The sequence below is a fragment of the Suncus etruscus genome, chromosome 2, assembly GCF_024139225.1.
Source record: "Suncus etruscus isolate mSunEtr1 chromosome 2, mSunEtr1.pri.cur, whole genome shotgun sequence".
In the NCBI taxonomy this organism is placed as follows: Eukaryota; Metazoa; Chordata; class Mammalia; order Eulipotyphla; family Soricidae; genus Suncus; species Suncus etruscus.
The window spans coordinates 131,522,996-131,550,265 of NC_064849.1; the positions used below are offsets into that span (position 1 = coordinate 131,522,996).

The 27,270-nt window shown below is 37.6% G+C and overlaps 1 protein-coding gene across 1 annotated transcript; it reads right to left on the reverse strand.

The window, feature by feature from the left end:
- Positions 1-164: 164 nt before the first annotated feature.
- Positions 165-27,182, reverse strand: GFM2 (GTP dependent ribosome recycling factor mitochondrial 2). Its single transcript, XM_049768754.1, has 21 exons — positions 27,084-27,182; positions 26,741-26,824; positions 24,978-25,062; positions 24,520-24,568; positions 23,641-23,738; positions 21,504-21,629; positions 20,710-20,798; positions 18,974-19,062; positions 18,317-18,377; positions 17,871-18,050; positions 16,178-16,258; positions 12,814-12,962; positions 10,850-10,990; positions 10,666-10,765; positions 7,047-7,236; positions 6,546-6,622; positions 3,369-3,507; positions 2,548-2,727; positions 2,085-2,200; positions 1,147-1,329; positions 165-560 (listed from the first exon to the last, which is right to left on the reverse strand). The coding sequence occupies exons 2-21, from the start codon at positions 26,798-26,800 to the stop codon at positions 432-434; spliced, it is 2,322 nt and encodes a 773-aa protein (XP_049624711.1). The 5' UTR covers positions 26,801-26,824; positions 27,084-27,182; the 3' UTR covers positions 165-431.
- Between the last annotated feature and the right edge of the window lie 88 nt (positions 27,183-27,270).

Sequence of the window (27,270 nt, forward strand, 5' to 3'; positions counted from 1 at the left end):
GAATATGAGAATAAAATTGACAGCAATCTCTACTACAATCAGCTTCATTTGAAATCATGGACTTTTGAATATAAGCTTACTGAGAGATTAAAATTTCATCTATTTCATAAATTTTCTTAGTTTCTTTTTATAAGATTTAAAAAATCAATCTCTGATATCACTCATGGGATTGAATCTTTATTTACCAATAATATCAATTCCATAGAGACAATAAATTCAGAACAATGATTTTTACACTGCTATAAAAAATAGAACAAATAATCCCACTCTCAATGTTTAAGTTATGTTGTTATATTTTTTTTATCCAGTCCTTTGGATGAACCAAATAGTAATAACTTTGTCTAATCAACAAAGCAATAAAATTTTTTCTTACTCAAAATGTAACACGTAGGCGCTCCTGAATTTCTTTCCATTCACAAGGAACTAAGATATTAGCTCAAGCCGCTTCTCTGGTTGAGCAGTGCACTTTGCTCTTGAGGATTCATGGCCTGGTAATTAGACAGTTCTAAGGCAAAAGCAGCTGAGCCTGAGGTAAGTGTCCGAAGCACAGTTGAATAACCCTGATAAACAAGTTAAGTCTGTTAGCCCATCAAATATTTGCCATATTTCTCATTATACTACTTACCTTTTGACTGTTATCAGGAAAGATGTTATTATTTAACCATGTCACTGTCTTCAAGCTCATCATTTCACTCATATTTTTCAAGGAAAATATTCACAGGAATGTGGAGGAGCATAGGAAATAGTGTGCGTGTGTTTTAGGGTGTTCCCTGGCCTTTTCCAAATCTGTTGTACTTGGTGCTATCCTGTGCTATCCTGCTAGCCCTGATGGGCTACTGGGAGAACAACTTGGACCTCTAAATGGACAACAACAAAATCAGAAGAAATGCTTGGAAGGAAAAAGGGGCTGGTCATATCAGCACAGCGCAAGTCATCCTTGATGGAAAAATGGAAACTAGCCCTCACACTAATGTGATCCCCTGTATGTTCTTCACCTTTAATACTCCTAAGTCCTGACAGTTCTGTGGTTGAAATGTACTGTGCCACCTAAAATCATTGATGCTTCTTTAAGTAGTTACTGTTTTATTTGTAAGTAAATTCCTGATATTAACACTGAACATGTATTTTTCAGTCACAAGTACTTACCATAATTTCTGCTAAAGGAACAAATCCAGTCACAACTTTGTTGTCCTGTCGTGTCTGGATTTCCTGAATGTTCCCTCTTCTCTGTGCCAAATCTGCCAGAACAGGGCTGAGGTAATCTCCAGCTACTGTAACCTCAAGCTTCATCAGGGGCTCTAAAATTTGTTTGTCAGCTTTTTTCAGAGCCTAAAGAAAAAAAAATGTGAATCTTTGTTCCCTAAGGTAAAAATCAAATTTTTCTTTGCTGTTTTATTTGTTTGTTTGTTTTAGACCTCTAATTCTGCACTCTGGAATCACTCCTTATGAAGATCAGGAACCATATATGGTTCTGGGGATTGAACAAATTCTAATATTTGAACACTCTTGTATCTTAATGTACTTTAGATTATAGTCTATTTGGGGTCAATATGATCTCAGGAATGTCTTCTCAAGGCTTGAAAGGTAACCTAAATAGGTTTAAGTCTGGGATGAGAAAAGAAAAGATGCTATTTAAGTAGCTTGTTTATTTGCCAAACTGAATCGCTTTCTTTTCTTTTCTTTTTTTTTTTTGGGGGGGGGAGTGGGGTGTTACACTTGGCGGCACGCAGGGACTCTCCTGGCTCTTTGCTCAGAAATCACTCCTGGCAGGCTTGGGGGACCATATGAAATGCTGGGAATAAAACCAGGGTCCATCCTGTGTTGGCTGCATGCAAGGCAAACGCCTTACCACTGTGCTATCACTCAGGCCCCACTGAGGCTATTTCTTACACAGTGCTTTCTTAGGGCCTCTCAAATACATTGTCATTAATCAGATATTATCCATAAAAAAAATGCCTGTTGATTTAAGGGTTCAAGAGACAAAAACAGAGGTCAGGCACTGCAGCAGACTTGACTGCAGGATCATCTCTTGTATTATCATCATGAGAGTTGCCTTAAAGTAGAGGATCAGACTGGTTCTATACCTTATGTACACATCTTGAGACACAAGCAGATATCATAGTGGTGGAAGTACCAGGATGGATTATCAATGAATGTAAAATAATTGCCATATCTTGAACTGGAGAGCCAAGCAATGGTCCTACAAGAAAAAAATAAACTGTATTAAGAATATGTGGTGAGGAGTTACTGATGAACTTAAGTTCAGTGGATGCACTGAGGAAAGAGCCTCTCAATATAAGAAAACATTAGTAGAAACCTCCAATATTGAAAAGCAGAATCAATAAAAAGACTGGGAGGGCTGTGGGAAGTGGAAGACAGAATCAAACCAGACCAGAAAATCCCAGTAGTGGGATAAATATAGAAGGTCTAACATATATGATGTGAATGACAGGAAGAAAATACTACCACAGTTAGGAAATAAGAATAATTTAAATTAGCATCAAGAATTATTAGATGGTTGAATGTGATGCTAAAAGTTCCTCTCACCTTGGAGGCAGGCACTATGGATTCCATTTTCAATGGCCTCTTGAGAAACCTGCAAAAGGTCTCCACTAATACTCTCAGCATACTCAATAATTGGCACAGCAGATGAAGTTTCAACTGGTTTTGCTTCCAGTTCTATAGTCACACAATGTCGTTTGTCTCCCAAGGTTCTATCTAATGTATCTGTAAGCAGATTGAATAGGAAACCTCAGAGATTGTTTTGCAACCATGCCACAACTCGCAAAATTGCAACCTTCATACTAAAGGTTACATAGACAAAGGAGGAGAAGTATTAACAATGACACAGAGGGGTTGGAGCAATGGCGCAGTGGTAGGGCATTTGCCTTGTACCCGGCTGACCTAGGACAGACCACAGTTCGATCCCCCGGTGTCCCATATGGTCCCCCAAGTCAGAAGCGATTTCTGAGCACAACACCAGGAGTAACCTCTGAGCGTCACTAGGTGTGGCCCAAAAACCAAAAATAAACAAATAAAAATAAAAGAACAATGACACAAGATACATTACAGATAAGAGTAATTTTGTGCTTTTATTTTTATCAACTTAATGTTAAGATATAAGTTGAAAACAGTAAATCACATGTATTTTGACATATAAATTATACTTTTTTGGTTTGTTTTTGCTTTTTGGGAGGTCACATCTGGTGGTCCTTCGGACATACTGACTCTGCTCAGGTATCACTCCTGGTATGGTTTGGGTGATCATATGGGGTGCTGGGTATCAAACCCTGATCATCTTCATGCAAGGCAAATCCTATGCCCCTGTACTATTGCTCCAGCCCCCTGCATAGCTTTACATTTCTTACCTGTGGCATGAACTGAATTTAAGATGGTCTCTCGGTATGCCACTTGGAGAGGCCCCAGATAGGTTTCCAGTCCATATTCCCTCTTGATTCGGTCATGAATAATCTCTATATGTAACTCTCCCATTCCACAAAGAACAGTCTGAGAAAAAGAAAGAAATAACAAGGAGAAAATTATATTTATCATAAAATACCACAGAAAGATATAGTATCATTATGTTATTTTTCATTAATAGCATGTCTTTTACATTTTGGGGACTCCTACATCAAAATACTTTTCTAAGGAAAGCGTAAAGTCCTGGGTGAAGATGCAGGCAACTTTCTTTTGAATGGGGAAATAACTTTTCCTCCTAACATTCCCATCCAATGGGTACTTCCCAATCATCCTGTATATCTGGCAGCTTTGTGAGCAGTCAAAAATCTCTCCTCTAGGGTCACAGTGATAGTACAGGCATTTGGGCATATGCAAGGGCTTGATCCAATCCCCGGTACACATACTGAATATGGCTTTGGAGAGCCCAGATCACAGCTGGGATGGGCTCAGGTGGTACCGAGTACCATTAAGCCCATAAAACATTGCATTCTTAGGCCTTTGCAATGAACTGCTGGCCTAACTGAGAATCACAAAGAGCTGCCTTGAATTCTTGAGCACTGATTGGGCAGTGCAAAATACATGAATACATAATATCCACACTAGCTTGGACCTTTACATGACAAAGAATCTTATTTTTATCTTCTTTAAATCAACGCTACTTGTTGCCCCTTATTAGAACAGTCAAATTTATATCAAAGACAAGTCATGACTTCTTCTAAGAACAATAATGGTTATTCCTAAAAATTATGTTTGATAAAAAACAACCAAAGGTGTAAAGAATTCATATTTGTTACAACTTACTCATATATCATCTGTGTATTGACAGTAAAGACTTAAGCCCAAGGAAGATCTGGCCTTCCCCATGGTTACTCATAATGTCTCTCTAAGCCAGGATGTGCCTGCCTGACAGAAATGTCTGTATCTGTGGGCTGCAAATCTATGAAAAGCACTGGAAACTGCCAGTCAACCACATCAACTGCATGTGAAGGGGCCCTAATAAACTAGACTCCAAAGACTCAAATGAGTCTACCTAGGTGGAAATATTCATTGTCAAGAGAGGAACACTTGCACTTCCAACACTTTGAAATTTGCTGTTTTTCTTTTGTTGGTTGTTTTTAATTTGTAACCTCTTATAGTATTAAGCTATAATTATAAGAATGAAGCACCAAAAATTTATTTGGTGTATGAGTGCAATAATTTAATAGTTAAGTAATAAATTACTGGGGAAGGAAGTTGCAGAATAACATACAGAACAACTTTCAACAATATTAATTTATATAGACACATTTGAGAAAAAATATGTGGGGTTTAGTAAATTAAGAAGAGATTTGGGTGAATGTGAAAGGTTGTTTACCAAGTATTTAGTGGCTATCTATACAGGATCAAATACAGAGAAAATGGAAGACTAATTTGTAACTCTGTACATTTTTTTGCTTTTCAGAAAATATCTGCTGGCATTTCAAATATGAAAGTACTTTAACATAAAAGTCTGACTTAATTACAGTTGTAGTATTGGAATCATATTAGTTAACATTAAAAAGTAAGTATTCTGCAATTTTTCAGATTAAATGAAGCTGTCCTTTAAGACAAATTGATAATCATTTTAAGACTTTTCTGGGGCAGGAGCAATAGTACAATAGTAGGGCATTTGCCTTGCATGCAGCCAACCTGGGAAGCACCAGATTCAATTCCTGTCATTCCATATGGTCCCCTGAGCCTTCCAGGAACGATTTCTGAGTGCAGACTCATAAGAAATCCCCAGTGGTGAATGCTATTAGAGAAATAACTAAACTAACAACTAGCATGACAATGTTAAATAATGAGAGAAGTAGAATTGCCTGTCGAGAATACAGGCAGGAGCAGGGGAGGTGGGAATGCTGCACTGTTTATGACTGAAACCCAACTACAAACATGTTTGTAATCATGGTGCTTAAATAAAGATTTATATATCAGAAGTAGCCCCTGAGCACCACAGGGTGTAGCCCAAAACTACAATAACAACCAAAAACAAACAAGCAAAAAAAATTTTTTCCCCAATCTTAAAAATAAATTTTATCATACTTCCCTAAAAAGATACAGAATGAACATCTGTTCTTCTATGTAACACAATACAGCACTGTTCTATACCTACTTTCAAATTCTATTTCCCAGTGCTTCTTTCTTGAACATGCACTCTCTCATTCTTGACAATGCCTGGAACATTTACTTTCATTTTCTCTAGTGAATACTTGGTTTGCATTATGAGGAAAAAAATAAACTTCTATCTATTGCCACCATCCCTGATAAAACACAGATTGTAACCTATCATTTCCACCCATTTTTATGTGTATTATTGTCATTAAGAGGCTTTGTATCCTTTTTAAGTTCTGATAAAACTTCTCTAAGTTTTATCAAATCTATTTTATTAGACAGGTTCAAGACATTGTCTTAGGCCTAAGTTGTATTCCAAACTTTCACAAAAGGCAGTCTTCTGGAAGGCTGAAATGATAGAAAGAGGGGCCGGAGTGATAGCACATCAGACAGTGCATTTGCCTTACATATGGCTGACCTGGCTTTTACCCCCAGTATCCCAAATGGTTCTCCAAGTACCACCAGGAGTAATTTCTGAGCACAAGCTAGTAGTAACCCCTAGCACCAATAGGTGTGACCCAATACCCCCCTCTCAAAAAAAAAAAAAAAAAAGAAAGAAATGCTAGAAAGTATTTTTGTTTGTTTTTGGGCCACATCCACTGACACTCAGGGGTTACTCCTTACTATGCACTCAGAAATCACCCCTGGCTTGGGGGATCATATGGGATGCCAGGGGATCGAACCTCGATCTGTCCTAGGCTAGCACTTACAAGGCAGATGCCTTACCTCTAGTGCCACTGCTCCAGCCCCTAGAAAGTGTTTTTTTTTTTTTTTAAGTGCAGTACAATTAAGGAATTAAGGAGAAATTTACATAATTTGACAGATATCCAAAGAGGAAACACATATACACACCCCTTTAATAAAAGATAAAAGTGCTCTCTCACTCTCTCACACACCTCCCCCTCCCACCTCCCCAATACTGAAAGATCTCCTGGGCGCAGTAGTAATAGACCTACTTGTCCAGAGTCAGGATCTTGTCTCACTTTTAAACTGGGATCTTCACGCTGAAGGCATTTTAATGCATGATCCAAATCTAGAGGATAAACGATAACTATGTTTCACTTTTAAGGTAATATACCAGTTTCAGACCTTTTACTGAAATAAACTAAAATAAACTCAAAGGCAAATTCTGAAAAGAAAAATTCAATTCATCGTAAATCCTTTGATGCAGCCCTGAAGACAATGACCTTCATCTAATTGGCAGCACCATAAGAACAAGAGTAAGGAAGAAAATTATGTCAGAAAATTGGCCAAGATAAAAGAAAAATTGAGTCTGCCATATTAAATAAGCTATATTGATCACAAGAAATATCAATAAACTCAGATAAGAGTAACTAATGTCTGATTAAGTTTATTGAACTTAAGTTTATTTAACTTAATCAGGTAAGAAATCTGTTTGTTGAGGTCACAATGAAACTAATCAATTGTGCCCTAATGACACACTGAATAATTTGTACCTGGCTGCTTAGCCATTGAAGGGGGTTCTATGGTACAGAAGAAAACAGGTTCTGGAATCTCCACTCCAGCCAATACAAGTCTCTCTACCTCACTGTTTGGTCTATGCTTCTTTTCTCCATCTCTTTCGGCTCGACGAGCTGCAGCTAACGCACTGGACTTGGATGAAACAATGGTATCTCCGGTAGCAGTCTGCAAGCACACAAGATAGCTTAATAAAAAAGATTGTTGATAAATACTGTTTCCTCTAAGAATTATACACTAAAATTTTAATACAGCACTTTATCTTCAGCCTAAGTTTAAGAAACTCAGGTAACTATAACTTTAGAAGGTAAATTTATTTTAATTTTCTTAAGAATTCTATCCAGAGTTGCAAATGATCACTCTGGACAAGAACTAGGTACTAAAAGGACATAAAATGATATGCATAATACTCCTTCAGTAGCATACTGAAAACCAGTGTCTAAAAGGAAAAATCAAGCAGTGAGAGAAGAATGTCTGCAATAGAGGTAGGTAGAGAGGAGGATGGTGGGAGCTGGGAAGGAGAAAACATGCACTGGTGAAGGGTGTTTGACATTGTACGACTGAAACTCAATCATGAACAACTTTGTAACTGTATCTAATGATGATCCAATTAAAAGTTATTCAAATAATAAACAGAAAATATGAGTTCAGTATAAAGATAGATGTACTAAAAAAAAAAAAAAAAAGACAAAGAGCTCTGGGCCAGAGAGATAGCATAGAGATAGGGCGTTTGCCTTGCATGCAGAAGGACGGTGGTTTGAATCCCAGCATCCCTTATGGTCCCCCAAGCCTGCCAGGAGTAACCCCTGAGTACTGCTGGGTGTGACCAAAAACCAAAAAAGAAAAAGAAAAAGAAAAAGAACTCTATCCAGGACTTCACCGTCAGTACAATGTTTAAGTTCCTTGCCTTACACATGTTTGACCTTGTTTGATTCATATGGTCCCATAAGCACAGCCAAGAGTAGCTTGGAGTACTCCAGGGATCCTCTCTCCATCCACCCCCCCAAATTTTACCCAACATATTATAATAAATCCAATATCAAAACAGATCAGGGGCCAGAGTTACAAGACAGAGAGGACACTTGTTTTGCAAGTGGCCAAACTGGCCGACCTGGATTCAATCCCAAGCATCCCATATGGTCCCATAGCCTCACCAGGAGTAATTCCTGAGTGCAGAACCAAGAGTCAGCCTTGAGCACAGCCAGGTGTGGCCCCCAAACAAATAATTCACATCTAAAATTTGTTTTGCAAAACAAATATACCATAACCCGAAATTTCCCCAATCACGTCAAGCCAAAGTTCATTTTAGAGTTTTAACAGGAATAAAACTATGACTATTTTTAGAAAATCATCCAGTAAGCAGGCAATTATGACCTTTGGCGAGTACATGTATAGGCACTGCAGCAAACCCAGGATAGCATATCTTTAACTTAGATGATTCGACTAATAGAGTAGCCCCCAACAAGCACATGAACAAGCATTGTTAAAGGATGGCAAAGTTCAGTGGGCACTGGCTCATATGTGATCTCTACCACCTCAAATGCTAGAAATATAGAAGCACCATGGTCCGGTATGTGAGCAACCCTCAGTGACTGTAACAACATCTTCAACAATAATGAAAGAGAAAAGAGAAAGGAAGAAATTAAAAAAATACATGAAAGCATGAAAGTGCAGGGGCCAGAAGCCAGTGGTTGGAGCAAGTGCCTAGAGTACTCCTGGTAGTAAAAGCTGAATAAAAGCTGCATCTCGGAGACTGCACAGAAAGAACACAGGGAGATTCATGCATATATGTGACTACAAATGCGTGAGGAAGGAGTCATTAAAGGGAGTGATCTGGGAGGACAGGAAATATCAGGGCTACCAGCCAAACCAAAGGCCCCTGGGGGAAGAAAGCAGAGATAGTGAGGCACATTCCAAAGTGGCAGGGCTGAAGAATTCCCACTGGCCAGGATTCCAGTGAAGAAGACAATAGCGATGACTATCCAGACTACAATCTCCCTCCCTGACCACTCAAGCTCTGTGCAGGCAATAAAAAACATTCTGACAGTGGATAGAAAACTGACTCTCTCCTCTGGAACATAAAAGAGGAAAGATGCCTAGTGCTGGAGCGGTGGTGCAAGTGATAAGATGTCTGCCTTGCCTGTGCTAGCCTAGGATGGACGAAGTTTGATGTCCCATATGGTCCCCCAAGCCAGGAGCAATTTCTGAGCACATAGCCAGCAGTAATCCCTGAGCATCACTGAGTGTGGCCCAAAGGCCAAAAAAAAAAAAAAAAAAAAGGAAAAAAAGGAGGAAAGATGCCAACCAGAGTCACATACTGGAATCAGCATCCCCCATCACAACCACAACAGCAGTTAGCTCTCTCTATACACTTCCTCCCTGCCAAAGACACAGCAGCAAGTTCCCACTACTACTATCTGATTATTGACTCAAAAGATAACCCATGTTTACTACAGTGTTATTTATAATAGCCAAGAACTTCAGTACCCATCAACACATGATTAGATAAGGGTATTGTTATCTACCTACCCAACCATTAAACCACATGTTGGACATAATCACTAGGCTATGAAATCCAGAGTCAAAAGGCCCCAAGTTCAATCCTTGGTATAGCCAGTATGCCCCATCTCATCCCCAAGACTATACTAGGTATGGCTCTGGTGGTTGCCACATTACTGGATCTCATGCATTAAACAGTCCAGCACACATAGCTAAGCAGAGTATCATTGAAGTGCCGCTAGGATTCCTGAGCCCTATTTGGGAACCGTTTGCTACTCCCTGGGTGAATCTATAGGGAATTATACTTATTGAAATTCACCAAAGGGCAAGTGCAAATGACTTTACCGATTTGAGATACAGAAGCAAATGGATAAACCAGGCTAGGAATGTGACACAGTGGTTAAGCACATGGCTTCATATAGATGGCCCTCAGTTCAATACCCAGCACCACAAAAAGAGACCAACAAATAAATGAACAAAATAAAAATTTAACTTTTAGACTATAAGAAAAAGTTAGTGGCTGTCAGAAAGGAAACTGAATAGAGTGGAGTGGAGGAATAAATCAGGTTAAAAATGTCAACTGTATGTTAAAGGATGAAATTGAACTTTTAGTGGACATGAAATACTATATAGATGCTATTTTATCAAGATGCACTCCAGAAATCTATAATCTGAAAATTCAGTGTTACCACCAATAATTAAAAAAAAATTCTATAGGAATATAATGAGTATGGGATAGGGGGCTGCACCTGGCAGTAGTGGTCAGAACTGAACACTAGCAGTGTTCAGGGGACCATACATAGTGTGGGTGATTTGAACCAGGATTGTGGCCACCAGAGTTGCATGGAAGGCATCCCTAGGAATAAATTTCCTATCAGCTTAAGCCTATATATGCCCCCATAAACAGTAAACTACTTTACATGTACTTGTTTTTATTTTAATGTAATTTATACTATTTATAGCCTTCTCTAATTTACTTTTCCTTCAAGCTAATGTATGATTCTTCTTTGGATTGTTTTCAAAGTTTTAGGGTTTTGTTATTTCAAATACCTATGTAGTTCATCTTTTAAATTTTAGAAAAAACACTAGATTACTTACATTTTTAAGTCCAACAGTCAAAGCAATGTTACCAGTAGTCAGAGATGGGATTTCTATATGTTGGTCAGCAAAAGGCAAAAGCAGGCGACTTATTCTCTCCCTAAAAAAACATGATTGTTTTTAGTAAAGATATTCTTGTAACAATGTTTTAGAAAGTTTTAGAAATTTACAAGCACCTACTTACGTGCAGTTTCCATTAATATTATGAACTGCCAATTGGGGTTTTATCGTGCCCGAATAAATTCGCAGAAACACCAGTGGTCCTCGCTGTTTATCATGGAGAACTTTAAATGCCAAAGCACATAAGTCACCCTTATACCACGGCCTATAAAATTAAGGAGTCATCAAAGCATACTTCCAATGTGTCTGTCTATATTCCAGTCAGAACAGAAACATTATGCAAATTTAGCCAGATGTTCGCTAAAGATATCTCAAAAATTAGAGCTTATCTATATAAAGCATTGTTAATGCTATGTACCTGTCTTCATCCATTAGACTAAATTGGCTGTTTTTTTTTTTTAATCTGCTTTGTTTTGCCATACTGGTAGAACTCAGGGTGTATTCCTAGATCTGAGCTCAAGGATCAGTCCTGGTAGGCTAAGGGAACCATATAGGGTACGAGGCATTGAACCCAGGTTGACTGCATGCAATATAAATGCCTACCTGATGTAGTATCATTGCTCCAGCCCTACTTGTTTACTTCTAGTTTTTGCTTTTGGATCATATCTGGCAGTAGTTATGGATTACACCAGGCTCTGTACTCAGGAATCCTTCCTGGTGGTGCTCAGGGGACTATATGTGAGTTGCTGGGGAATTGAACCTTGGTCGGCCATGTGCAAGGCAAATGCCCTACCTCTATATTATCTTTCTAACCTGTTTATTTTTAAATTGTATATTTCACCTCATAAGCACTATATAAGACTTCCTCTAAACTGGCTTTTTCATTTTTCCTTGTTAAACTAAATTATTTAATGGTGATATTATTACTAATATCTCAAAACTAAAAATAACAGGGCCCGGAGAGATAGCACAGTGGCGTTTGCCTTGCAAGCAGCCGATCCAGGACCAAAGGTGGTTGGTTTGAATCCCGGTGTCCCATGTGGTCCCCCATGCCTGCCAGGAGCTATTTCTGAGCAGACAGCCAGGAGTAACCCCTGAGCACCGCCAAGTGTGGCCCAAAAACCAAAAAAAATAAATAAAAAGAAATAAAAATAAAGATAACAGACTATCTTTCAAATAGACCTCTATTCATACACATTTTTACTACAAAGAGTTCTCAAAAAATACACTGAGGAACATCATACCACTTTTCATATGCCTATAAATTATATATAAAAACTTTACAATTATTGCTTTCAACATCTTCCTACTTTCTAAATGTTTAATCATATAAACCCATACTTTAAAGCTGAATTTGTTTACAGAGTCAGTGTTTTTTTATTGGGGTGGGACCACATCTGGTGATATGCAGGGATCACTCCGGCTCTGCACTCTGGGACTAAACCCAGGTTAAGGTGCCAGGGATTGAACATAGGTTAGCTGTGTGCAAGGCAAATAAATGCCCTACTCTGTACTATCACTCTGGTAACAGAAACAGCATCTTTATAGAACAATGTCCTTGAATTCTCTAATAATTTCAGAAAATTAGAATCCCTCTAAAATTGTCAAATTTAACACGAGTACATTTTTCTCAGGAAAGTTTTCAAACTCCCATTAGCTTCCACCCAGCTGTGCTCTTGGATCACTCCTGGTAAAGTTCGAGAAACCATGTGTGAGCCAGGGTTCTAAGCTAAGTTGGTCACGTATAAGGCACGCATCTTACCAACAATTCTATCTATCCAGAACCATATGTTATTTAGAATGATATTTTTGCCCACCAAAGTTATTCAAAATATGGTGATATGACTAACTCTTTAAGAAATGAGGGGCCAGAGAGATAGCATGGAGGTAAGGCATTTGCCTTTCATGCAGAAGGTCATTGGTTCAAATCCCGGCATCCATAAGGAGTAACCTCTGAGCACTGCCAGGTGTAACCCAAAAACCAAAAACCAAAAAAAAAAAAAAAAAAAAAAAAAAAAGAAATAAGACCTATTTGCCCACTTTTGTTTTAAGGGTATAAGATTCTACTCTATGTACTTGTATACTTACAGAAAGTCATAGTTGCGCTCTTCGGGTGAAGGCAAATATATAGTAATAGCATCTAACAAGGGCTGAATACCTTTGTTTTTCAGGGCACTTCCACAAAGCACAGGCACTGCTGTCTGAGCCAGAGTTACTCTGTGTATTGCAGTCTGCAGCTATAAAGCAGAGATGTAATTATTTTATGTGTAGAGTCTACTAGTCTCAGTCAAAATATCTCAGAATTACACAACTTCTCTAAGCTAAAGTGCAAAGAAGCACGTTTTAATACTCTTTGATCATTACTTATGGCCTCATTCCTTATTGTTCTTTAGAACATTAATTACTACCTGGTACATTAAATATTTATTAGCTATCTTTTCACACATTAGAAAGTAAAACCTGGGGCCAGGAAGGTGGCGCTAGAGGTAAGGTGTCTGCCTCGCAAGCGTTAGCGTAGGATGGACCGCGGTTCAATCCCCCGGTGTCCCATATGGTCCCCCCAAGCCAGGGGTGATTTCTGAGTGCACAGCCAGGAGTAACCCCTGAGCGTCAAACGGGTGTGGCCCAAAAACCACAAAAAAAAAAAAAGAAAGTAAGTAAAACCTATGTATGCTTTACAATAAATCATAAAAACAACATGAAGTCCTCAAACACAAGAAAATAACTTAAATACTTCAAATAAACATGTAATTGAACCCTGCTAGTCTGATACAAGAATTGATTGATAATAAATGAGTTGTAATTTCTTCTATGAATTAAAATAAAGGAAAAGAGACACAAAAAGTAGAAAATTATTTTAAAAGATCTCAAGAACTGAGGAAAGCTGGGATGTCTCACAAATTACTGATATTAGAAAGGAGTCTATTACACAGTTAAGACTGTGAGCTCTCTGCAAAAATTATGTTGGGTGACTTACGAGCTAGAGTAAATGATGCCGTAAATAAACATTACTCTTAAGCATTCAAGTACTACACGATAAACACAATCAGATAATAAAATAATTAGTAAATAAAACTAAACACCTCAAAAATGATTCACAAATAATTGAATCATTTCATTCAAAAGGAAGAGTCACTTTTCTACCTTTAACTTCATGTGCCTCAAAAATAGAGGGCCCAGAGAGATAGCACAGCGGTGTTTGCCTTGCAAGCAGCCGATCCAGGACCAAAGTTAGTTGGTTCGAATCCTGGTGTCCCATATGGTCCCCTGTGCCTGCCAAGAGCTATTTCTGAGCAGACAGCCAGGAGTAACCCCTGAGCACCACCGGGTGTGGCCCAAAAACAACAACAACAAAAAAATAAAGATCCTATGTTTTTAATTGCTTATGTAAATAGTAAGTGAATTGCTAGACTTGTCTTAGGATCCATTTTACATACTATCACTTGGAAACAGTTTACTTGGTAATTCTTTAAAAAGGAGAATAAAAACAGTTTCTCACATTCATGGAGAATAATCTCCAACAGGAAAACAAAAAATACCAAAAACATCTTTAAGAAATCAAGGTTATTTATTTATTTATTTGTCCCCACATCCAGAAATGCTCAGGTCTTACACCTGGATCTGTGCTCAGGAATTACCCCTGAAGATGCTCAGGGACCATATAGAATTTCAGAGATTGAACCTGGGCTGGCCAAATGCAAGGCAAGTGCCCAGTCACCTGTACTATCTCTCCAGCTACAAGAAATCAAGAATAAAAACATTTAAGAAGGGCCAGAGATGAGTCCGGAGTTATAGCATAGTGGTAGTACGTTTGCTTTGCACGTGGCTGATCCAGGACGGACCTCAGTTCGATCCCTGATGTCCCATATGGTCCCCCAAGCCAGGGGTGATTTCTGAGCGCATAGCCAGAAGTAGTCCCTGAGAGTCATCGGGTGTGGCCCAAAAACCAAAAAAAAAAAAAAAAAAATGAAGGGTCAGAGACATAATCTAAAGAGCTGGAGTATAAATTTGAAGAATAAAGCAAGGGATAATTCCTGAGCTTTGCCAGGCATGGCTCCCAAACAAACAAACAAAAATCTTTAAGAATATTTTTTAGCAAAATATTTAGAGTTGCTGGAGATGGGGGTAAGAACTTACTAGCGGGGCCGGGCGGTGGCGCTCGAGGTAAGGTGCCTGCCTTACCTGCGCTAGCCTAGGAGACGGACCGCGGTTCGATCCCCCGGCGTCCCATATGGTCCCCCAAGCCAGGAGCGACTTCTGAGCGCATAGCCAGGAGTAACCCCTGAGCGTCACCGGGTGTGGCCCAAAAACCAAAAAAAAAAAAAAAAAAAAGAACTTACTAGCACTGTGGGAGGAGTGAAGCCACATGCAGCTGAGCACTGAACTTAGAGCTTTCTACATGCCAGGAATGTGCTTTGGCTTTCTCCAAAAACCCATTTTATTTTAATTTAGTTTAATTTTATTTTTATTTGGGGGCCATATCTGGTGGTGCTCAGGGGTTATTTCTGATTGTACACTCATGGGTCATTCCTGGCATTGCTCAGGGACCATATGGGATGCCAAGAATTAAAACTGGGTAAATCATTTGCAAGGCAAAATGACACGCCTGCTGTGCTATCACTCTGGTCTCACATAATGTATTTTAAAAGAAAAAAAGGGACAGATCTAACTTTTCGTTAAAAACAAGTCAGAAAAATACATTTTGAGAAAAAATTATAAATGTAGCAAGGCTTAACTTCAGTAAATTTAAAATATGAAATCCCAGAGTTTATCTCTTTTTTGGGCGGTGGGGGAGGGTTGTTAATAAGCTCAGGGCTTATTCCTGACTCTGTGCTCAAGATTCATTCTGGGGAGGTGGGGGCTCCAAGGGATGTTGAGGATCAAACCTTCATCAGCTACATACAAGGCAAGTGCCCTACTCAGTTTATTATCGATCTGGTCCCCAAAATTCTACCTTTAGAAGTCAGAGAGTTAGTCTCAGGTTTGCAATGCAGCCAATTCTTACCCAGTCACAAGGTCCTCCAATACCACAGGATCCAAGGAGCACCTCATCCTTGAGTCAATATACCTGCCTCACACAGGCCAGATTAGCTGAGAATTGCCAGTAGGGTCCCTTTAACCTCTCCAAATAAACTAATTTCTACCTACAATTTCTGCAAATAGTTAAGACAAATAACAGAATAAACAGGTGGCTGAGAATGAGTAATAAGCTGATTCTGTCTAAATATATGTTAAAAGATTACACTGCTAATTTTGTAACATGTATTTGAAAATTGAAAACCACTGCCATTATTCGAGTAGTACATTTTAGTAGTAATTACTAAATAATGAATAACTAATTTTATGTTAATGTCATACTAATTTTTGTTTAAGTCAATATTTTCTAATGGAATGCAATTTTAATACAAACAAAAAATTTAAGAGAAACCTAGAAAAATAAAATAAAATTTACCTTTTCAGCTGGCAGCAAATCAAAATTTTCACTAAACTCTCCTAGAACTAAATCGGCAAATTCATCATCTAAATCTGCAACCTATAAAGAAAGAAAAGTTTTAGTTCTGTGATTTGCACATAGTTGTCATAATTTCTAAGACTAACTACCATAAATATACATTATCCAAGTATTTCATAATAGTTACATAGTCATATTACACTACCTAATAGTTACATTTGGCCTTATCCAAGGCAAGAAACTACATCTTCTAGAAGGGTTTTTTTTTTTTTTTTCAAGAGAAGGAAGATTAAAAACTGAAGATATGGAAATTTGAGGGAAGTCAATCCTAATATATATATATATATATATTTTTTTTTTTTTGGTTTTTGGGCCACACCCAGCAGTGCTCAGGGGTTACTCCTGGTTATCTGCTCAGAAATAGCTCCTGGCACAGGCAAGGGGGACCATATGGGATGCCGGGATTCGAACCAACCACCTTAGGTCCTGGATCAGCTGCTTGCAAGGCAAACACCGCTGTGCTATCTCTCTGGCCCCAACAAAGTGTTTCTTATTCAGAGTGATCAAAAGAAACAAAACAAAACACAAAATTTACAGACTATATAATATGTGGAACAGAGTGTTGTTTTTAGATTAATTTAGGGGTTCTAATAAATAAAATCACTCTGTATTCCTTTCATATTGTAAATGCTTACTAATTTTTGTTTGTTTGTTTGTTTGTTTTTGGACCACACCAGGTGATGCTCGGGGGTTATTTCTGGCTATGTGCTCAGAAATCACTCCTGGCTTGGGGGACCATATAGAATGCTAGGGGATGGAACCAAAGTCCTTTCTAGGTCAGCCGCTTGCAAAGCAAATGCCCTACAGTTGCACCACTGTTCTGGCCCCATGCTAATCACATATTTTTATTTATCTTTCAATCTTGAGGGAAATAAGTCACACCCAAAGATGCTCAGGCACTACCCCTAGCTCTGTCCTCAGGGATTACTCCTGGTGGTGTTCTGGGGACCATATAGGATGTAGGGCATTGAAGCCAGGTTGGCTGAGTGTTAAGCCCTCTTAACAAATCTTTTTAAACTCTAAAAAAAAATACTCAAAATATAATCCTGTAACATAACACTTCAGGGGATAAAGTTAAGGTACGAATACAGGAAATATTTCAACAATAAAAATACAATGATTGGGGCTGGAGAGATAGCTTTAGGTAGGGCGTTTGCCTTTCATGCAGAAGGTCATCATTTTAAATCCTGGCATCCCATATGGTCCCCGGAGCCTGCCAGGCGCGATTTCTGAGCGTGGAGCCAGGAGTAACCCCTGAGCACTGCCGGGTGTGGCCCCAAAACCAAAAACCAAAAAAAAAAAAAAATACAATGATCAAGTTCATATTCTTTTCATAAATTCCTGTCTATATTAAATAAAATTCAGTTGACAATAAAGTTAATACTTCAAAAAGTTTATAACAGGAATAAAACATTCAATCTTAGTGAGAAAAATATACTTTGAACACAGCTAACTATGGATGAAATAAACAAGATCATCCTTGTAAACAGCAGCAAATGCGGTGGTTAGAATAAGACCCTGCAGTCACTGGCTGGAAATGGCTGTCGCATTCTCCATGTACGATAAAAGTTCACAGTAATTTTTTTAATTGGCAAATGCTTATTCAATTTTAAATCCAAAGTATGTCTTTTACTTGCTCAATTAAGGCATTCCTTGCTTCAGTTGTCTCCTTTAGCAGTTTAGGGTCACTCCCTTCCAAGAGGGGTTTTCTCTCAAAGTCTTTTCCATCCGCTGAACTGGGATTCCAAAGAAGCTTTTCTTTACGTATTACATCCACCACTCCTTTGAAAGTTTTGGCTTCACCAATTGGCAACTATAAGCCAGAAGGACATGAGCATTAATGACTACTCACTGAGAATAGCAATGATGATAAATATTGATTATTTGTATCATTTTTTCCAAAATGCCATTGTCATTACCATTACATCTAACCATTGTATTTATATCCCAGCTTCTTCAAAAAGTATTTGACTGACTTCAAAATCACAAGTCATGTCAAAATGTGTCAAAAATGTGTTTAATAGTAAAACAATAAGATGTCTGTTATGATCAAATAGTTGTTGCTATAAACCAAATTACCTGTAAAAGCAAGGGTTTTGCTTTCAACTTCTCTCTGATGCTTTCAACTGCATAGTTAAAACTGTAGAAAGCAAGATAACTATATTTTAAAATGCTAAAATTTTGAAAAGAGGCTTAAGAAGGCTAATTAAGAGCAGCTCGTTATATTCTAACATTGACCACTTAATAACTATTCATAAAATATCTGTTATAAACTTAACATCTCTGAGCAGCTATTAGTACTAGACCTCTGCATTAATTTTTAAGCAGATCTTAAAACAGCTACATTCTATTCTCTGAGCTAGTTCCTTTCATTGAAAAACTATTATCCAGTAACTAAATAAAATATAGGGACAAACAAGAACATCTTTCTCTGAGGAAACTACAGGAGATAACTTCTATCTTCTCCCAATAACTCTAATAGGGAGAACTACAACCTTCAGTAAAACTCCAGACAAAATCCTGAAATACAGGATGCTGCTCCTATACATTAGACTCTGGACTTGTTATCCATTACTTTGCTAGCAATCCCACACTGCTACTTAACTGTCTTCTTAAAATGGTAGACCACAAGATTCCATGGAATATTTATATTTTAGGAAATAGCTCTACATTTAAATTATAGTCCACTGAAAATTCAAATTGCAGTCTTACTTCAGTAAGTGGAAAAAAAATTACCTTGCTCCAGTTTTATCCATCTTGTTTAAAAAACAGATTCGCGGTATTCTGTGTTTATCAGCTTGCCTCCAAACAGTGAGAGTTTGTGCCTAATGCCAAGGGAAGGAAAAAGAGATATACTGAATGAAAATTACTACATGAAGTAAAAAAATCTAAGAGCCTCTTAATACTGAGAGTCAATAGACTTAATCAAGAATGAGAACATTTTCATTGTCTTGGCTTTTTTTTTTTGTAACCTAGAGATTACACAGTGTGCTAAATTCATTTAACATCAGTTTTCTAATCTCTGGCATACAGATTTTTGTCATAATTTGGTTGTAATGTAAAATGAACAGACAGGTTTTACTATAAAAAAAAGCTGTTGCATGGGGCCGGAGCCAACCCTGGACAGATTCTGATTCAATTCGGCATCAGATATGGTCCCCCAAGCCTGTCAGGAGCAACTTCTGAGTGCAGAGCCAGGAGTAACTCCTGAGTGTCATTGGGTGTGGCCCCAAAACAAACAAACAAAAAATGTTGTTGTATTAAAAATAATTGTAATTTTATTGTGAATTTTTGAACATTCCTGTAAGCCAAAAAGGATTTGAGGAGGGAAAGAGTCAATACTTGCACTTCTCATAAGTTGCAATTCTCATATAGAAGATAGTTCATAATTTGTAATTTTTAGGTAATATTTATGATATGAATAATTAACTATTCCAAACAAAATATGAAACATTTATTCTGAAAATGGTTATGTTCCATCCATAGCAAATCGTTCTGATTTCTGACATCTTAGCCTCATTCTATTTCTCTTTAATGTTATGTAAAAACCATAATTACTTTAGTTTAAAATAACATTTAAACTCATTAGGTCAGGAATACTGGCCATTTAGTTCTAACATTATATTCCCTTGTAAAACATATCAATTTGGGGACAGGGAGCTAATTCAAGCTTGCTATGCATTTAGTTCCTGGCAGTACGGGGTTGCCTGAGCACTAACAGCTATGAGTGGCCCTGGTAGCCCCAGAACTGCTGGAGCTTTTTTATTGTTTTGTTTTGTTTTTGTTTTTTTACCTATCTATTTGGGAATGCATATGTGAGTTGTTCCTAGTTTAGTGTCAATTTGAATTGAGCTACTATATACACTGATTACCAAGCTGCTTACTACTTGGAAAGGAAACATGTCTTTCCAGAGCATAGTAGGCATGTTTATGGCCTATTATAAAATATTTGCATTCTTCGGTGCTGGGATTTTCTGTCCTCTACCAATCCTTAAGACATGGGCAGATGAATTTGTTAACTTGGAAATGAAGGAAAAATTCAAGCCCTTTGTAGTTCTCAACACTACTTTTTCTATGTCCTCTAGAAAAACCAACTCTTCTCTTACTACATGAAAATCATACAGAGTACAACTCAGCATTAAATTCCAACTTCCTCTTATAATAATTTAATATATACAAACTTACAAATAAAAGATTACAGTTCAATAAATCTGATATTCTAGGTTTTTTGTTTTTGGTACAGTGCTCAGGGGTTACTCTGGTGTCTGTGCTCAGAAATCTCTCTAGGCAGGCTCAGGGGACCATATAGAATGCTGGGGATCGAAACCAGTTCTGTCTCAGGTCAGCTGAATGCAAGGCAAATACCCTACCATTATGCTATTGTTCTGGCCCCTACATTCTAGGTTTTTGTTTTTTTTTTTTTACTTTCAAAAATCATGATAGTCTGTGTTCATTTTAGAAATACTTTTTACCTCTACACCAGCGGAGGCATCAAATACAGCCACAGCACCATCTAACACTCTTAGGCAACGCTCAACCTCCAACGTAAAGTCCACATGACCTAAGAAAAAGATGAGAAATTAGACTCTTAAAAAGCTAGAACAACCATCTGGTGCAGCAATCTCACTTTGGGTATATGTTCAAAAGAACTGAAAGGGGTCTTAAAGAGGTATGTGCACATGCAAGTTCCTTGTAGCACTATTTACAATAGCCAAAAAATAGAAGCTATTCAAATTTCCGTCAAAGAAAGGTACAGATAGAAAATTTTGCATATATACAATATGCATTACTTGTATACAATGAAAAGTATTAGGAAGCATTAAAGGAAAGGGAATCCTCCCACAGGCTAATTTTATATGTATGTGTGTTGATAACACGTGGGTGGGTAACTGTGAGAATCTTATGCTAAGTGGGGAGGGGGTTTACAAAAAGACAACAACTGTAACACTCTAACTTATAACTGATTTTACCCTGTATAACTCATATCTAACTTAGTCAAGCTCATAGATATAAAAAGTATAACAGTGATTACCAGAAGTGAATAATAAAGACTAAGGGGAAAGGACTAAGGGGGATCATTGGTTCAGCTGCACAAAATGAAACTGTTCTGGAGGTATTTCACAATATACATGTTCTTAGCATTATAGAACAGTACACTTAAAAGTGGCAAAGATGCTAACATTTAAGTTTTTTTTTTTAAATAATAATTTATAAACATACAAACAAAACGATACATTATCTCTCCATTGCCAGGACAAAACCATACCTGGTGTATCAATTAAGTTGACTCTATACCCCTTCCAATCAAATGTAACAGCTGCTGACTGAATTGTAATACCCCTTTCTCTTTCTTGAGCCATGAAATCTGTTACTGTGTCTCCATCATCAACATCTAATCAGGGAAAAGATGATACAAGTTTAGTAGTAAGTATATTTTACTGGTACCTGTTATCTACCTGACAGTTTAATTTGCTTTATGAAACTGGTTAGGGGGTTGGAAAGATCAGACAGAGATAGGCACTTACCTTGCATGCTGTCATACAAGTTGCCTTGCATGCTGTCAACTCCAGTTCTACCCCCCAGCATTACAATGGCCCCATGAGTACTGTGGAGTGATGATCCATCAGCACATAGACTAGAGAAAACCCTGAGTACTGTCAGGTGTGGCCCAAAGATCCTCTCCCCAGAAAATAAAATTCATAAAACACTTGGTTTAATACTTAGAACTTTTAATTTCTTTCGAAAATACATCCTTCCTGTAGTAAAAATGTTTTAGCAAGATTAGCAAATTTTCAAGTAAAAAAGTTTTTAACCAAATCAAAATGTTTAAATGTCCTGATTTTGCCAACATTTTTTCCCAGTTTAATTTTCATTTTCTTTTCCTTGATAATTCCTCACACCTGGTCGTTGATAGGAGGGAGATTACTGCAAAAATTCATATATCCAGCCATGCTATACCAGATTGCTGAATATTAATTTCTGTGGTAGAGTTAGAGCATCCTTATTTACAAAATAAGGGCTGGGAAGATAGCTCAAGTGGAAGAAAAACATGTTTAAATTGACCTGGGTTCAATCCCTGGCATCCCACCCATAAATGATTTTAGAGAACAGAGTTAGGAGTGACTTTTGACCTTCACCAGCAGTGACCCAGAAAACAAAAATAAAACAAACAAAAAAACCCAAGAGACTTTAATAACTGGAACAAGAAATATTCCATCTCCTCTCTCAACTTCTCCACATTTCTGTTAAGAATACTATTTACTTCAAAAGAACAAAAAAGTTGTATGGAATGAAAATGTCTAAGAACCATAGTCATGAACCATATAGTTCATGAACGAAGTCATGAACCATACTTTACAATTTAAAAATTCAAGACTTAGAAACATACAATTAATAAATTTATTCTCCTACATGAGAATTTGAACTGATTAAGCAGTTCATTTTCTCTAGAAATCAGAAAACATATCTTTTATATGTAAACATCCTACAAAAAGACAAATCTGGTTAGTTATATCTGAATAAAAAAATAATTATTTATATATAAATAAATAAATAAAAGATTTATAAATGCATGATGAAGAATCACGGCTTTAAATTTCCCTGAGTGGGATGTGACATTATCATTTGTGAGAAACTAATTCATTCCTACATGGTACGAGTATTTTATAAGTATGGATGGTGCCAGTAAATCCTATCTTTTTACCCCGTTGTCACTCTGGTTGGCTAAAGATAATTCTCGTGAAGTTCTACATGAATTGTAATAGTTGGTCTGCCAGCAAACTCTCATTCCTTATCCTATATCTTTTTGATAAAGCCAGTGCCACTTGTGAACATTATGGTATTGCGAGTCTGAATGCTAGTGAATCTAAGACCCTTTATCAAGTGTCACAACTATTTTATCTTTAAAATCTAATTCAGCCAGGGGCAGAAAAAATTGTACTGTGAGTAGTGCTTGCCTTGTGTGGCTGACCCAGGTTTAATCCCTGGCATCCCTGAATACTGCTAGAAAAAAATTTTGAAAAATTCTAGTGTGCAGAGCCAGGAGTAACCCTTGAAAAATCAATGGGTATGCCCCCTTCCCTATGCCAAAAAAAAAAAAAAAAAAAAAAAAAAGGACGCAATTCAGGGGCCAGATCAATAGAATAGCAGGTAGGACATTTGTCTTGCATGCACTGAACTGTGTTCAATCTCTATATGGTCCCTGAGTCTGCCAGAAATGACTTCTGAACAGAGCCAGGAGTAATCTCTGAGCGCCACCAGTTGTGCACCCCTCCCCAATGATGCAATTCAGACATCAGTGACTCCATGCTACACTCAAGATCTCTAGATCATCTTTCTTTCTAATCAAATACTTTTCTATTGATCTTACTTCTAACGAGGGGCTTGGGGAGAAGAATTCTAACCTCCCAGTGATCTTGTGTATCCTGAATAGTACAATATTCTTTCCGTGGTGGTAGTTTTGCCTGCATCAATATGAGCCATAATTCCAATATTACGGATTCTGTTTAAAAAGAAAAAAAATACATATTGTAAGGCGATATCAAATTCTAAAACTAAATTATCTATTCTTTTTCTTATATTTTGGTTTTTGGGCCACACAAAGTGACTTTCTGGGGTTTCTCCTGGCTATGCGTTCAGAAATCACTCTGGCTTGAGGGACCATATGGGACACTGGTGGATCATAAGACACCTTACGCCTTGTGCCACTGCTCTGGCCCTAAATTATCTGTTCCGTGCAGATTTCAAAGCTGGACAATATTTTAATAATGATATATAAATATACTAGTATACAATTTAAGAACTTAAAAAAAATGGAAAACAATATTCCTTACTACATTATTCTGTCCAAACAACTAACAAAGACTTAACTATCTCATGATCATATCACATTAATTTCTCTGAAATGTGTGTTATTGCTATCTTCAGTATTGAGGCCGGTGAGATAGCACAATGGATAGGGTGCTTATTTAGCACACAGCCAACCTGGGTTTGATTCCCGGCATCCCGTGTGGTCCCCCAAGCCTGTCAGGAATGATTTCTGAACACAGAGCCAGGAGTAACCCCTGAGCGCTGCCAGGTGTAGTCCAAAAAACAAATAAACAAAAAGCAACAACAAAATTTTTCAACATTGAATTGATAAATATTATCTTTAAAAATATATATCAACATCTTTTTATAGGGCAGAAAGTCACAGAAACTTAAACATTCACTAACAATGAGAAAAACTTGTAACTTTTATTGGTGGGATAGGGAAAGACAAAAATCAATATGAGAGTACTTACTTATTTATAGGAGGACTGATGATAGAATGAAGAGATTTAGTATCATTTCCTATGAAATACAATGAAAGTTGAATTTCAAAATATGAAATTTTCCTTAAATCACAATGAAACAAAAATAATGTAAAGCAAAGTCTTTAATTCCAGTTAAAATAAAACCCAAGCTAAAATAACTTCTCCCATGGAAGGGTTATATATGACAATAAAACTAGAAAAAGTAAGAGGCTAAAGAGAAAGAGTAAGGGTTATGGTGCTTGCCTTACATAGTCAACCCTAGTTTGACCCCCAACACTGCATATGGTCCCCCAGCACAACAGGAGATTCACGAGCACAAAGCCAGGGATAAGTCCTGAGCATGGCCGGGGTGGTCCCAAAAGCAAATCAAATGAACAAAACAGGTCATGTTGTTTAGCACCAATGTCTAGATTAAGCAATTTTAAAAAATTAAGAAGAATTGGTACCTGGTAAGGAACTGTAATTTCTTCTAAGAGGTACTTGTAATTTCAATCTTTTTAAACTTGCTTTTATTTTAGAGAAATACATATTCTAGTAAAAAAAAAAAGAGAAAATAAATTAAGTTAATTTTAGCATGACTTTTTGAAAGATGTATTCTTAAGATGCATTTCAGATAAGAGAATCTGGGGGTAGGGCCAAACAACCTGTGTTTAGCAAGTTTTCCAGTTGAATCTGACAGCTACACTTGGAGTACCTTGACCCTCAAGTTAGCAGAGAATCAAGTTGGTCATATAAGATTTCTTTCCTGAATACTCACTGGTGCTTACCAGGGGTAGTGAATTCTAAAATCATTAGCAGTTGATATGTAGAAGAATCACCTAGAAAGTTTTTAAGCACACTTAAGTTTTTAAGTAGGGGACATGGAAGACAATTTCTTAAAAGGTCCTCAGGAGGGCTGAGGATGTGGCTTAACAGACCAGAACAAGAAAAAAAAAAGTTAGAAGTTCTTTTGATGGGGGAGGTGGAGTTGGCAAAGAACCTGCCATGATTGCATGAGGTCTAGAATTTGATCACTGGCACCATCACATGCAACCAGCATAGCCCGTAAATATATGCTCCTGAGATCTACATCTGAGCACCACAATCAGCATACACAAAAGCATCACAATTACAAGGGCAACCTTTGTCAGCAACTGTGCCTTCACATCTAAACTGCACTACCCTCCACGAGCACAATCTAATGTATGTGCAACCTACCCACCACTGAAAAAGCAATGGAAGATGAAAAGGCGCTTTCTCCTATTCAGCCAAAATAGAGGTTGTATATTTTCGATTCCAATTCATCTCTAAGCCACTAAACCAACACACATATTATTTGGGGGGGGGGGGCACATTCAGCATCACTCAGGCATTACTCTTGGCTCTACACTCAGTAATCATTCCTGGTGGGCATGGGATCATATGAGATGCTGAGAACTGAACCCAGGTCATCTGAGTGTGGCAAATGCCCTACCCACTGTGTTATCACTCTGGCTCCTACCACATTTATGGCTTCCAACATTCCCGAAACTCTCACATTTAATGCTTATAACTGTTTGGGGCTATTGCAATTTGCCTTTTATAATACAAGCAAATGCATACCTGTGCTTTCTTTATATTTTTTCCTATATTAGTTACCAAGTTTCTGACACTAAAATACTATCATCCCAAGGGAAAAATATTCAAGAGAAGAAATTTATAGCTACATAAATTTCCACTGCACAATAAATGACCAGGAGGGTCAGATTCTATTTCTAAGGGTATATATAGTATGAAAGTATATAGGATAAATGTGGAAACACTAAAGAAAACTAACTCCCTAGGATGGAAGATTCTTCAAAATGCTACAAAAATGAGTTATAAGTAATAAAATCCGGGGCTGGAGATAGCATAGAGGTAGTGTGTTTGCCTCGCATGCAGAAGGTCGGTGGTTCGAATCCCGGCATCCCATATGGTCCTCCAAGGCTGCCAGGAGCGATTTCTGATCATAGAGCCAGGAGTAACCCCTGAGCACTGCCGGGTGTGACCCAAAAAACAAACAAACAAACAAACAATAATAATAAAATTCAGCCACACTTTTAAAAAGTTTTTAAACCATGAAGGCAGGCTTACTCTTGGTTTAGGTGACTCCATACTTTCTTCCTAATTAAGAAATTAGGCATTTGGGAAATAACTTAGGTTGTTAAAGTTCATTTAAGTTTGTAAAAAAAAAAAAAAAAAAAAGGCTTACATTAACTTGCATGCTGGATATTTTCTTTTGATTTAGTGCAAGTATCCTTGAGTTGAACATCTTGGCTTGCTAAACTGTCGATCTCTGAAATATAAACAGAAAAATTGTAAAAAGTTTGCTAAGATATTACATGTAAGACATTAAGGCCCATTTTAAATGTTAAAACGACTTTTAAAATAACTTTATGAGGACTCAATACAGAATCTAGAAAATGAAAATTTTACGGTGCATGAGATGCTTTTCTCAAATTGCATTAATGCATACAAGATGTAGAGAAAGACACACTGAAATCCCCAAAACAGTCACCACCAGCGAGCGCTCTCGCGTATATACTTTGGCAGACCTAATACAGCAGTGATAATACCCAATTAAGTTACAGGCAGAGATAGAGAATGCAGCATCCAAAGCCTCCAAAGACCTCCAGTCTCGAGGTACTTACAACCTCTACGAACTTCCAGAATGAAGCCTCCGAATCCCACCCCAAAACTACTTCCGGTGGTGCATCCCTCCACTGTCTCCTCCCAGCAACT

Bases quoted from the DNA above. Each gene is read 5' to 3' on its own strand.
- GFM2 (XM_049768754.1), bottom strand. From the start codon at position 26,800: ATGTTCAACTCAAGGATACTTGCACTAAATCAAAAGAAAATATCCAGC. The intron at 6,623-7,046 runs GTACAAATTATT...TTTATCCTCTAG, and splicing joins TTCAATGGCTAAGCAGCCAG to ATTTGGATCATGCATTAAAA. The intron at 1,330-2,084 runs GTATAGAACCAG...TTTTTTCTTTAG, and splicing joins TCTCAAGATGTGTACATAAG to GCTCTGAAAAAAGCTGACAA.